The sequence below is a fragment of the Ixodes scapularis genome, unplaced genomic scaffold, assembly GCF_016920785.2.
Source record: "Ixodes scapularis isolate PalLabHiFi unplaced genomic scaffold, ASM1692078v2 PGA_scaffold3__209_contigs__length_174095766, whole genome shotgun sequence".
Classification (NCBI taxonomy): domain Eukaryota; kingdom Metazoa; phylum Arthropoda; class Arachnida; order Ixodida; family Ixodidae; genus Ixodes; species Ixodes scapularis.
Window position 1 is genome coordinate 7,877,800 of NW_024609868.1, and position 13,108 is coordinate 7,890,907.

A 13,108-nucleotide genomic window follows, 5' to 3' on the forward strand; every position below is an offset into this window, starting at 1 on the left:
TCATTTGTATGTTAATCACCAAACAAGAACTATGCAGCATTTACTTGATTATTTCCTGACCAAAAGACAGCGGCCAGTCATCAAATGACAGAACATTGCAGGAATCTGTAAAGCAACATCACCCAGGCATCGGCCGATGAAAAACAGTTTTGCTATACATGGATATGACGATGATTTTTTCCTTATTTGAGTTGTGCGTTTTAGCTATTGGTGTTTGTTTTCCAACCCCAGTAACAGCCCTCGACGTCCAGAGAGTATCAATAAATTAAACTATATATAAAAAAAAACAATTTTCTTCAACACGAAATAAACGAATTGATACAGGTTAAAAATGTTCAGACCAGATAACCCTTGAAAAACAAAACAAAGAAACATTGTGATAAACACTAGAAAACAGGAGCTGTAGACTTACTAGGGCAAACACAGTTTGCATGAAAGATTGTGCTTTTTATTCTCTGAAACTTTCCAACTCAAATTTAAGCTATTAAGTGTCTTGTTTTATTTTAGTGCAATATATACCCGAGGAACGAAACAAAACTTTTTAATTAAACTTCGCTTTCACTGAGTTCACTGAGTTCATGGGCTAGTAAAAGTTGCGTATATCTTCTTTTTTAATATTTTAGTTGAACGACTGCGCTCCGAGTGCGACAGATATTTGCTTAGGCAAGTCTACTCGAGGGTGTTCTTGAAACAAGTGAAACGGTACTTGGCCCTGAAGCATTTGAGCATGCCAGGGCGATGTGTGCGCACGTATGAAAGGGTGTCATGCGGTATCCATATGAAAAAACAGAGATATTCCAGACACTGCCTATTTCCACAAGCTTATGCGTAAAAAAGAATACTGAATAGATAAAGCTCCCATTGGCTAATTTATAAAGCTATTATGGCGGTACTTACTGCTCACACGAAGCGCGGTATATCTTACCTGTATATTGGGCAAGCTCACCACCACGTCCGTTGCCGCGTAGTATTGCTCGGCCAGCGGAGGTGGAGGCGGCTTGGTCTGGGGAAATGGCGAAGACTTGTGCGAGTTGAGAATGGGACTCTTGCTCACGTCCGGGACCGCGTACTCGCGGGACGTTGTGGATCCTGCTGAAAGAAAAGAGCCCAACAAGAGGTCTACTTAAGTTCTTAAGAACCTGCTTGGACCTGTTCAGGAATTAGGAAAAGAATTAGGACACAGACATTTAATCACTTTCAAGGTGCCTTCACCCCTTTTAATTTTTTTTTCACCTCTACAGCAGCATAACACATGGACAATCGGAACAGTTAAATCTTGCTTTAACCTGTTTTATCAAGAAAATGTAGATAGTCAGCTATTCTTTGTTTTTAAATGGAGCGAGATCATAACTTTGATGAAGCACGAGTAATTAGTGATCCTTAGCATTTGTTGCATGGATAGCCTCAATCAGGACCATAATGGACTATAAAGTAAGTTATTAATTTACATTACACTTTGTACTTGTGTAAAGTAGGACTCCCAAGAAAGTTTTGAGATATCTTTGGCTTCGTGATATTTGGTTGACAGATTGGCTAGCAAATCAATGCAACTATGGTGCTAATTCTAATATTAGTTGCCTTGTCAATTCCAAACCAGGTACTCGTGATACTCAAAGCTAGGGCTTAATGATAAAGCAATTATTGATAAAGACGTTAAAAATTGGTTTTAGGTCAGACGACGAAGTTCCATCAGCTACAGAGCCGATACAACAAAACCTTACCGTTGCTGTAGGTGCCGGGGTAGATGGGCTTAAAATCTTGGGGTTCGTGGTAGAGAAGCTTGTCGGGGTCAGGGTCTTCAAGGGCAACCTGGCCATAAAGATTCCCATTAGCTTCCCGTGCCACGTACTGGGGGGAATAGGCTAACGCAAGGTCCTGCAAAGAACGGAAGCCACGTAGTCGCGTTAGCAACGTGAATTAGCTTTGCCGTCCCATGTTCGAACGTTTAAGCTTATAGGAACGTAAAAATACCTATGTATTAATTAGCTTACCAGAATGCTGTAATAAAGGATGTCATTCTAGATATGATTGCTTCCTAACGTCAGCAATGTACAAACGGTAAAAGCAAGACCGTTTTTTTTTTCACTCACAGGGATAAAACATTGTAGTTAAGGAAAATAACACGATCTAATTCTCTTTCTGCAGTTGAATTATTTTTTTTCAGACCTGTCGCCAAGCCAAGCAGGTGACCTGTTAAACAACTGTCACGTTTGCGAAAACAGGAAGCCTTACTGTAAGACGGAGAGCAGCATCAATGTCCCAGGGAACTAAGTAGTGCTATCTAACACCTAAAAACAATATACTGGTTTATCTACTTACTAGAGAGAAAAACCTTTCACCTTTCTGGGGATTAAGTAGAGGAATATAACCAGGGCTGTACGCTTTCCATTCAAACAAACTCGGGATAGGTCTTAAAACGCTTGTACTGAATCGGTGCAGGAGATGATTGACAAAGACAGCTAGTTCAACTGGCAGTCGCAGTCCGTGAAGAACCAGGCGAAGCTCACCTTCATGTTAATGGTGACCCTGCTGTCCATGGGCTTTAGGATGGCATGGGGCGTCGTGTGCTTTCTCCGCTTGTTTCGCGCGACTATCACGAAGATGATGAGGATGAGCAGAAGGATGACTGCTGCCAGTACCCCAATGACCAATCCCACGTACTGCTTTGACATCGGATCTTCGCTCATGGCGGTGCTCACTGCAAAGCAATGAAACAGGACGCATCTTGAAGATAACTTAGCCTCACATTAAAATAATATGAAAATTATTTATTGCCATCAGAGTCATAATGCTGTTGTCGTTTTTGTTTAATGATAGTGGGCAGTTTATGCATTTCTGTGATGTATAAAGAGAATTAATTCGTGGAAATAGGAATTTATGGGTCGGTAACTCACTGTCACAATATTGAAAGATATCGAAATAAAATGTACAATCTATTTACAGAGTTATTGGAAGCACATCATGCACTGGCAATATATTGCTTATATTATGGCTTATTGAGCTGTACTTTTAGAACGCAGCTCATAGGCGCCGTTTTCGGCTTGAGCGGCGTCAGCGTAACCGTGAGGTCACGTGACCCCCCAAGTCACGTGACCTCAGGGGGGTCACGTGACCTCGAGGAGGGGATTACGTGACCTGAGGGGGTCACGTGAACTCGGGGGGGGGGGGGGGCAGTGACGTGACCTTGGCCCCCAGAGGTCACGTGACACCCCCCCCCCCCCCCGAGATCACGTGAACCCCCTTGAGGAGGAGGAGGAGTAGCAGGCCGGATCACGAGCTGAAGATGAGGGAGGAGGGGTATACCCTCCCCTCAGTACCTTTGCCTCCTCCTCCTCAAGACCTGCGCTCGAATCCGGTGTTACAGGGAGTTGTAAACGGCTTTCATTTTCTAGAGCGCAGCTCTTAGGCGGCCGTTTCTGGCTTGAGCGGCGTCGGCGTCGACGGCGTAACCGTGAGGTCACGTCACCCCACCCAGGTCACGTCACCCAACCCAGGTCACGTGATCCCCCCAGGTCACGGACCCCCACCCCCGGGTCACGCGAACCCCCGGTCACGTGACGCCCTTCCGCCTCCCCCCAAGATCACGTGACCCCCGTGAGGGGAGGAGGAGAAAGGAGGGGAGCAGTGAGGATGAGCAGGGGGGACAAATCCGAATTTTCCTTACTCCGAAAAATTAGTTTAAAAGACTTATCTCTTGTCCCTTTCGTCCAGGAGTAGCAGGCAGGATTACGAGGGAGGAGGAGGGAGGAGGAATATACCCTCCCCTCAGTACCCTTCCCTCCTCCTCCTCAAGAGCTGCGCTCCAATTCGGCGTTACAGGGAGTTAGTTGTAAACGGCTTTCATTTTTTAGTTCCGAATAAAAATTCAATTTTATTCGATTCATCCTTTTTAGTTATATTACTCATTTTCTTTCAAACCCTTAGGATAAATATATGCTCTTTCGAACACAGTGACTGAATGTGTACTCACCAATTGGTGGAGCCACAGGTGGTTCTTCTTCTGAAAAGTTTCCAGCTGCGGGTACTGCAAGCAGAAAACAGATGAAAGAGTAAAGGACTATTAGTATTCATAAAAAAAATTAACTGTATTGGACCTTTCTTCAGCGGAGGTGGCCAAACATCTTTAAGAAAACAGCGCTAATCTTGATTCGATGCACACTTTAAGCAGCTTTCTTTTTTTTACTGCTTGCCAGAAACCGCCAGTTGTGATAGATTTTCGCCGTATAGATATCTCACTGCAATCTCATATTTTCATGCCAGTGACAAAAATATAGTTGTTTAGAAATTGCTTTTTGTGCATAATCAGATGCCAGGCAAAATAAAGACAACATTTTTGTACCTAACTGAAACCATTTATTTTTATCAGTAACTTCCAATTGGAAATGCTAAACTTATTAAAGTCGAGTTTATAAAACAAAAACCTTTGACTATAAACATGTAACGCCTAGGATTCTCAATAACATGCGGTTCCTTATCTGTTCTTGACGTGAATAAAATCTTCGTTACAAGGACAGCTTTTGTAATATCCGAGATTTCCAATGACCTGCGCCAGTGTGTACGCTAAAGAAAGGATGATGTGTTATTGATAGTGCAGGTCCTTATCAGTGGAACAGTCGTATTCTTTCTGGTCACTTTTCTATTAATTATGATAGATGCGTATGCCACTATCATCTAGATATAATCAAAGCCTGCTCACTGCTTCCTCTTCATGAAGTGTTACACGAAGAGGGCGTCGACTCAGCGATTGGGTGCCGAACATGCACCGGATTCACTGATTAAACCCGAACCCCAGCCGAATGCAAACGAATGCGAACGCAGCCTTGGTGTCTCCTCGAACACACCTAGCACTCCTGTCTCGCGGTCATGATGTGAGAGCACGGGACTTGTAGGCTGGTCTAAATGGTAATGTTCATCAACCACAGAATTTGTAAAATAACTTGAAGCAAGCCTTCAACGTAAAAGTACATTGTGCCAACAGTTATACAAGAGACTAATCGGTAGATCTTTCAGATGAGGAATTCAAAATCTTGTGCTGGAAACCTGAAAGTGCTACTTTCAAATTCTATTGAATATAGCGCTTCGTAGAGCTATTCCTTTTCATTTTCTGTTGCTTTTTTTTTTTTCTTATATGCGAATTTTTTTTTTTTTTTTTTTATTTTGATGCGTATTTTCATTCGAAATAAATGAGCAAAAAGATACATTCAAGGCTCGAAGGACAGTGTCGCTATGCCATTTAATAATCCTTCCACACGTGTAACTACGAATCAGATGCGAATACAGGTTGATGCAGCGTACACCGAAAACAAAAATCAAGTTGGTACCACTGCCACTTGTAGCGAAATATTTACACCAATAACGAAGTGCCCTTTTCACGACGTTGCTCGTCGGCGACCGCATCCCATGTTCTGCCACCGCTGGCCGGAGATCCTCGTCGGGTGTTACTACAGGGGCACCACTTCTTCATCGATCCCCGTGGCGCCTGTCGGGAGCCAGATAGGGCGCGCATACTGGTTTACCTGAACTGTTCCGCCCCCTTGCCCTTCCATAAAGCTCAGCGGCACGGCGCGAGACGACGCATCGATTCGTCCTCGCGACGTATATTACGCGTGTACGTCGCCGAGGTTCGTCGCCCTCCGCTGGTCTCGGCACATCCCGAGGAGAAAGTTCTAGAGCGGGCGTGCAGCCGACGCGCCGACGCCTCAGGACGCGCACACGCGCACGTCTCGAGGACTTTTTTTGCGCCATTACACACGGCCATATTGCTGCGGGAGATACAATTTCTACAATATGTAATATGCAATGTTACAAATTTAGTAGATTACAATATGTCCTGATGTCCGCGGCGTCCTTAACCATTGTTCCGAACAAAAATAATTATTTATCGGAAAAGCCCCTTTATTTCTTTAAAAATGTTATCATCCCTAACAAAAAAAAGAAAAAAAAAAGAAGACACACATTGTACGTGTAACAAGCCCAGTTTCCTACATCACGTAGTAAACAAATTTGTCCTTCTCCTCTGTATGTTTTCTTTCTCTGTTTTTTCTTGTTTCAGAATTTGGTTTCTCCGCACAGCCTGATGCGTCTGTTCGAACTTTTAGAAGAAGAGCAGACATCGAGAGAATCTCGATGCGCTTCACTTGGCAAAACTTTTGCGACAATGTTTACCACCAAGTTTTTTTTTTTTTTTTTTTGTGAGTACAGCCGTGGCCTTCCGCGCACTAAGTATGGAAGGTGCTACGCTCGCGCGACGATGACGGTAACGCTCGATTACTCTCGACGCGTCTGTTGTCGGCTCACTAGCGCGAATCCACATCGGCACCGGCTCTAGCGCGCGCGTCTCTCCGTGCAAAATCGCTCGATTCCAAGCATTTCGAAACTTTGATTAAAATCGTTCGTGAAGAATCTTGTTTTCGATTTTTTTATACGTACAAAATGATATATAAGAACGAAAAGCAACGACGCAGAAGTAAGAATAATATTGAGGCATATATGTTTGGTTGTTGTTGTTTTTCTCTTCATATTTGCAGCGCTTGGACTTAGTTTGTTTTGAATTTTTTTATGTTTCGATTTTATGAAAGGCAATTTGGAATGGAATGTTATATACGAGTATAGCTTCTTACACACGAGCGGAAAGCTGATAGGACGAATTGATAAAACGCAAATTGAGATTTGATTTGTCGAAGTGCCCGGCTGTGAGGTAAATGATTTCAGAGTTTGCTCTCTCTCTTTTTTTTTTTTGCGGATTATAAATTTGTTTATTTTATCTAGTCAATGCACTTCTCGTTAGAATTTAATATTAATAATAAATGCGTCTGATGTAATAAAAACCATTAGAAACAACATAGATATTTTCTGACAAATGCATACGGCTGATGGAACAAAACGGTGCTTCTTTTAAAAGAAAAAGATAGCTCGCATATTTGTAATTACCACTTAAAACATTTATCTGTACTTTTATAAAGAACCACTAAGTGAAATGTTTCGACTAACGGTTGGGAATTTTTAGATTGCGTTCAACAATTTAACGATGAGCTTCTTAGAGGGCTACCCCCTTTCTGTGGTAAGCAAACGTGAAATTAAGCACGCAAAAAAAGTAGATTCACTTTTGATTTTAACAAAATGCTTGTGGGCACTATAATTGCTGCGTTTTCATGGAAATGCTCGTTTTCAAAATCAGTTAAAGGTTTCCATGGGAAAATGATGACCACAACAGTTTGCAGACGCAGAGAGAGAAGTTATGCGCAGTTGTTAGTTTGATCATAGATTGAGCTAGCATCTTATGAAATGAAATATTAGTTTTAAAGCACCAGTATCAGAAATCAATTCTCGCGAGGCGGGGCTCATATCAGCGACAGACGAATTATAGGAAAAGCTGGCGCCAGTTATTCTACGCGACATATAAGTGTATCAGTTCCCACATGCCAGAGTAAATTGGCCGGGACTGTAGCAGAAACAATAACTTCCATGATTTATAATTAAAAAAAATATTGCTGCTGCCATCGGGACCTCAATAATAGTAGGAAAATATGTGGTGTAGCCAGTTTCTATATTATAAGACGTTTCTGGTCATGTCTAAGGCCCTGAAAGACGCTCTAATTCAAAACTGAGTTTGGTTGTTTATTGCTCTAGCCAGAAATAGGTACCAACCAACCAAATGTAGTACATTCGCGCAAACTAAGCGTCATTTTGGTTCGTAATTGTAGGCGCCAAATGAAGGAGATTTATTATTGCCTGCATAAGTGGCATCTCGTCTGAAGTTTTTTTTTTCTTTATTATTTTGGTTTGTTCAGAAGTTTGACTCGGAAAATAGACTTCGCACCTCAAGCTCATTTATTAATCTTATAGAATATACGCTTTTTGGGTTATGTTGTTTGCGCCACAAAATATCGTCTTCAATTAAGTGGTGACAAAAAAAAAAGAATATACATACGTCAAAAGCAGCTTTCGTTGAAGACAGTAGTCACAGTACCACCAGAAAAATGTCGATACAAACTTCCACTCACGCCTAGCACAATATCAACCGCAACCAGATCTAAATATCGGCAGGTACATATATTGCGAATGGGTTACAAAATTTTTGTTTCACCCGTCTCTGCCGCTAATGGCCAAGGAGAAGGACCACCACACTTGTCATGCCTGATTTTTAAAAGTTCATTGCGTGTATTCGCCCGCTTGAGAACCTGGTGATTCAGCACGTTTGAGCTGTGCCATCTAAACATCTCGGCCACACTGACGAACCCCGATAAAACATTGTAGTTGTAATGTTACGGTCCCGGAGAACGGTTTCGGTCGGCGCTGCGAATCCTCACCTGAGGTGAAGGAGACTTCGCTGACGAGCAGCCACTTGGCGGCAAACTCGAGCTGTATCTTGACGAACCTGCCGACGTGGTGGTGCAGGCGGATGGTGACGTTGCGGGCCTTCTCGTTGAACAGGCTGGGCATCAGGTTGAAGTGCTGCGGCTCGCCCAGGTAGTACTTGCCGCCCACGCTGAATGACAGCCGCGCCACGCGGAACAACTGCACGTCGCGGCTGTGCATGTTGTTGCAGTGCAGGAAGGCGGCCGAGAAGTTGCGCACCGTGTCGAACTCGAACACCAGCTCCAGTGGCTGGGAGTGGAGCGAGTCGTTGCGCCAGCCCACCCATTCGTATCCTGCGAAGTATGCAAAGTCAGGCGTGCGTTAGGTACCACCGCGGACAATCCAAGCTGAAACAGCCCTTTACACTACTTCAGCTTTCCTGAGAGTTTTTAAAGAAGTTTTTATTCAAACTTGTCTTAGAACTCGAAGTTTGGGTCCTCGTCTTTGAACGCTTTGACAATTTCAAAGGGAGCTTGTGGGAAATATAGATGCAGGAAACGTCCAGATGGTATGTTTCGACTCTTGTTATCCGATGGTGTAAAGCCTAGGTGCTGATTCGGAACGCGTCTTCGACTAGTGTGCTTACCGCATCATCAAATGTGGAACCACGATGAGGATATTTTACTTTTTGTGCATTCTATCGGCGATCCTCACTGCCGTCTGCGCACTTATAAACTAAAACCTTGCGTTTTTTTTTTGTTTTGTTTTTTACAACGAAGCTGTTTATGGCTATAGGGTTCCGTGGATTTTTCGCGAGCGTGACCAAAACCTCTACGCTCGCAGCGCACCCACACGCCGCACGTGCCGGCGTCTGCAGCAGTAACTGCTCTAAAGCAAAAGCCTAAAACAGATGGCATCTTGCACGCGTGTTCGTCAACTCTTTATTTTGGTTATTTACTTCGAATCTTTTATACGGGGAAGGCGTGCGCGTGCGGCGCGTGGAACACCATTCTCTATATTCTCCTTGAAGCTAGGGTTACCGTTCTCCATTTTCAATTGCACTTCTCTTGTCGTAATGAGGAGGCCGCGTACAGTTCAGACTCCCGAAGAGCAACGCGGCTACGAAAAGCAACGGCGGGAACGTCAACGAGAATGTCAGCGGCGGCGGCGGCGGGCGGTACATGTGTGTGCGCACCTTTCGTCACGACGATCACCGATCAAGACAATAAATGTGTTCGTACCTTTGTTCGAAAGTTTCTGTCACGTTTGTGTCGCGTGCTAAACAGCTTTGCTGGTCTTACACCCTCAAAAAGTAAAATGGCACCCATTTTTTTTTCTTTGCCGGGATGATGCTACGAATTTTAATCCCTCTCATCTTACACCAAGAGGAAAACCAGAAGCTCAACGATGCGCGACACATTGCTGTCTCAGTAAATAAGCTCACGATATGACAGCCCGGGTGTTATATGGTTGAAAGACCCCTTAATTACCGGTTTTGTTCTCGACAGTCGTTATAACGCGGTGCTTATAACTAACTGTGACTGAAGACCTCCTCGAAAGCAATCGCATTAGGCTTACCAAATTGGCTTTCTAGAAAAATGAGAGAAAGCCCTCTCCACCCTTCTTTATTAAAAAAAAAAAAGCAAAGCAAAGAGCGCCGATAATTATTTTTTTTTTGTTCATCTAGGAGTTTAGAACCGGGGGAGCAGCGAGAATCCCTGCTTTGGTATTTATAGACCCACGTTTTGTGCATAGGCGCATCAGAGGTGAGGAACAAAGGAAGTAGTACTTAAGAAGGAGGGAAGCCGTGATTGGTCTAGCCGGGGATTGGAAACGCAAAAAAAAAAGAAAAAAGACGGCGAGCGTCATGACGTTGCACTTTTGACGCTGCCCGATTGGCTCCACCGGATCGAGAGGCTGCGCTTGGACGTAGTGCGTAACGGGGTATGCGCAGAGCAAGTGGTCTGTTTCTTGCGCCGGAGCTGCGGTGACGTCAGAACGACGCCGAGCTGTGATTGGTTGATTGAAAAAAAAAAATAGTGGGTAGACCTCAAAGCACCTAGCATTAAGATCTACCCACTATTTGTTTTTTTTTTTTGATCAGCCAATAAAAGCTCGGCATCGTTCTGACGTCACCGCCACTCCCACGCAAGAGGCAGACGACTCGCTCTTCGCATAATGGCGGACAGCAATGAGGGGGAAGGAGACGCCCACCTTTTCCGTATCCGGACACGTCGAGCTTGAAGTTGTCGCTGCCAGCCGTACCGTCCGTGAGTTGACCCAGGCCGCCGTGCAGGTAGCTGTCGTCTTTCATGCCGTCGTAGGTAACGTCCGATAAGTCCACGTCCGTGCCCCTGCGCTCGCCTTGCGGGATCGAGTACGACAGGATGCCCTCTGCGAGAGGAACGGGTGAAACCTTTGGAGCGATCTGATTGCATAGCATAACTTATTCGTGCGGGAACTTGAAAAAAAAAAAAGAAACGATAATGAGGCATCTCTTATCAAAAGGAATCGTGCTCGTGTATTCGATGAAAAGATTAAGGGGAGGCAAACGTTTTCTAAAAATTTAGGTTTTTCTTTACCTGTGTTTTTCAGTGTTTTAGCGCTACATCTTTCTTTGGAGTTGTACCTGAGCGTTATTTTTGTGCTTTTATCGCGCCTTCGCATTGCTGCGTCGACACACCTTACATTTTGTGAGAGGCTCGCGTCACAGGGAACGGCAAGTGAGTGAATTTCAAACAATCATCAGAATGCTGAAAGACTCAGACGCAGTTAATGCGTAGCTAATATCTGCATCGGACGCGAATAAAATTTGTACTAGTTCCTATTCGTACAAAACAATAATGACGCCTTGCACTATAGATCTGACAGTGCTGTAACTCATTATTTTATCGATGCACATCACTAAACTGGCTGAGCACATTGAAACTTCAGAAAGCACGCGTTCACCATCAGAAACAGGGCTATCTGATCAATCTGTCCACAGATTCCCCAGCTTATTTCTTGGTCGTCAGTTGCTGCTCTTTCGAAAATTTCTAAGTTAAAAAGGGTCACGCACACTGTCCTCGTTTTTACTGTGGGTTCAAGCGGCTTACAGATATTTAGTCAGAGTCCAAATGTCTGTTAAGGTTATACGTAATCTGACTGGAGACTACAGTGGTGTAGATGGTGTCTGATGCCGAGTTTGATTTTACTTTTTGAGATGCCTGGAGAGGAAGTGGTTTATTAGAGAAATGAAGAGGTTAACTGGTCCAAATAATTCCTGTTACGATGGCCGTCATTCTTGACAGCTGACAAAACGCAGGATCGCAACCATCTGATCATCGCTCTACGGCTAACGACATTTCGGCATTAGCAGATAGAACACCGCCAAACAAATCACGAAGGAAGAAGTCTCAACATAACAAGCCAATCGCGGAATTTTTTTAAGATGATCGAAGCCATGTAGGCACACGTGAATCTATAAGGCATACTTCTGATGACGAGCTAGGAAATCTAATCAAACTGCGAAGGTTTTAAAGAGTAAAAACAAATTCAATTTCACCCCATGCTGTTATACAGGTTCAGCAAGCTGACATGCAAGTCAGAAAGTTCTCAGTTTCAACAATGAGTATCTAAAAGTACTGTAGACTAAGAAAGTTGTTATCCAGACCTTTATGAGGCGTACGAGACGCCCTTCGCGAGGCTAGCACACAAACCCCCGAAATTTTTGTTTCGCCGGCGTTTCATTGTCGCCGGTTCATTGCACGCCACCAACCAGGCAGTTATGCCTGATACAAGGCGGGGGTGCTTTGACTTGCCATTTCGGGCGGCCAGCCGGCCGGTGTCTCAACCCTTCAGCCATCGCGGCTCCACTGTCAACCGCTCCGGAAGTCCCCGAGCTCTCATACAGGCGAAGCGCCGGACTTTTTGTTTACACTCGAGCGTATAAGTGGCGCTCTCTCGTCTATTTTGAGCCATAGCGAAGCTTCATCAACGAGCTGCGAGGAGCTGCAGAAGGCGCGCGAGAAAAGGAAGCAGAGAACAAAGAAGCCAAAATATCCGAGAGGTTCTCACGACGCGAGATATATGGCGGGATCTATCGAGGCTTTGGTGAACAAACACAAACCCCGGAAGCGGCGGCGGCAGGCGCGTTTTGGGCCTCTCGTTCTGCGAGACACCGCGACGACGACGTCGTCGCCGACGAGTCCTCGACTCCGCAGTAAAAGCATTTCGAGAGCAACGGCATGGGGCTTGCTCGCCGGCCACTTAAGGGTCCCCTAGCAATCCGCCTGGTTCTACAACATGTTGCACGGTATCTTTTTTTTTTTTTTTTTCTCTCAATAGTTTTGGTTTCCAAGGTGCAGCACATTCCGCAGTGTGATAATGTGTGCTCTTGATTGCATTCATTTCGGTAGCTACGGCACCTTATTTTTAAGTCTATTTATTCTTGGTTGACATTTACGATTCTGTTAAATGAACTCTTGCAGGAGATACTCACCCTTTGATTCCTCACAGAAATGCAGGAAAACAAAGTTTAAAAGGGGAACACAGGTTTCCAATAAACCTACTCATCTTTCCGTTTTTTTCTTCTTTTTCAAAGGTAATGACTACAGACTACCACTTTTCTAAATGTTCGTGCGTCTGCTTCCCCCACAGAACACTCGGAGAGCCAATCACTACGATCTACGAGGACAGCTGGGCGGATGACAAAGCCGAAATTATGTATTGAAGTTTTAGACCCAAAACTAAAGCTCGCGTTGTGACACTGAGCACGAGGTAAGCACGTGAAACGTTCTGCATATACTGCCAGACTGCGGTCTTCATTCGT

The 13,108-nt window shown here is 44.4% G+C and overlaps 1 protein-coding gene across 4 annotated transcripts in view; it reads right to left on the reverse strand.

Moving 5' to 3' along the window:
• Nucleotides 1-13,108, reverse strand: part of LOC8039276 (discoidin domain-containing receptor 2) — a 171,678-nt gene that overhangs the window by 10,521 nt on the left and 148,049 nt on the right. Inside the window, exons 6-11 of one of the 4 annotated variants that reach the window (XM_040500141.2) lie at nucleotides 10,513-10,692; nucleotides 8,310-8,651; nucleotides 3,971-4,024; nucleotides 2,508-2,698; nucleotides 1,722-1,809; nucleotides 926-1,089 (exon numbers count right to left, since the gene is read on the reverse strand). In XM_040500141.2, coding sequence (XP_040356075.1) covers nucleotides 926-1,089; nucleotides 1,722-1,809; nucleotides 2,508-2,698; nucleotides 3,971-4,024; nucleotides 8,310-8,651; nucleotides 10,513-10,692 — 1,019 coding nt within the window. Of the gene's footprint in view, nucleotides 1-925; nucleotides 1,093-1,721; nucleotides 1,876-2,507; nucleotides 2,699-3,970; nucleotides 4,025-8,309; nucleotides 8,652-10,512; nucleotides 10,693-13,108 lie in introns of all 4 variants that reach the window. The other 3 variants (XM_029982562.4, XM_040208278.3, XM_040208281.3) reach the window with 3 other exon arrangements.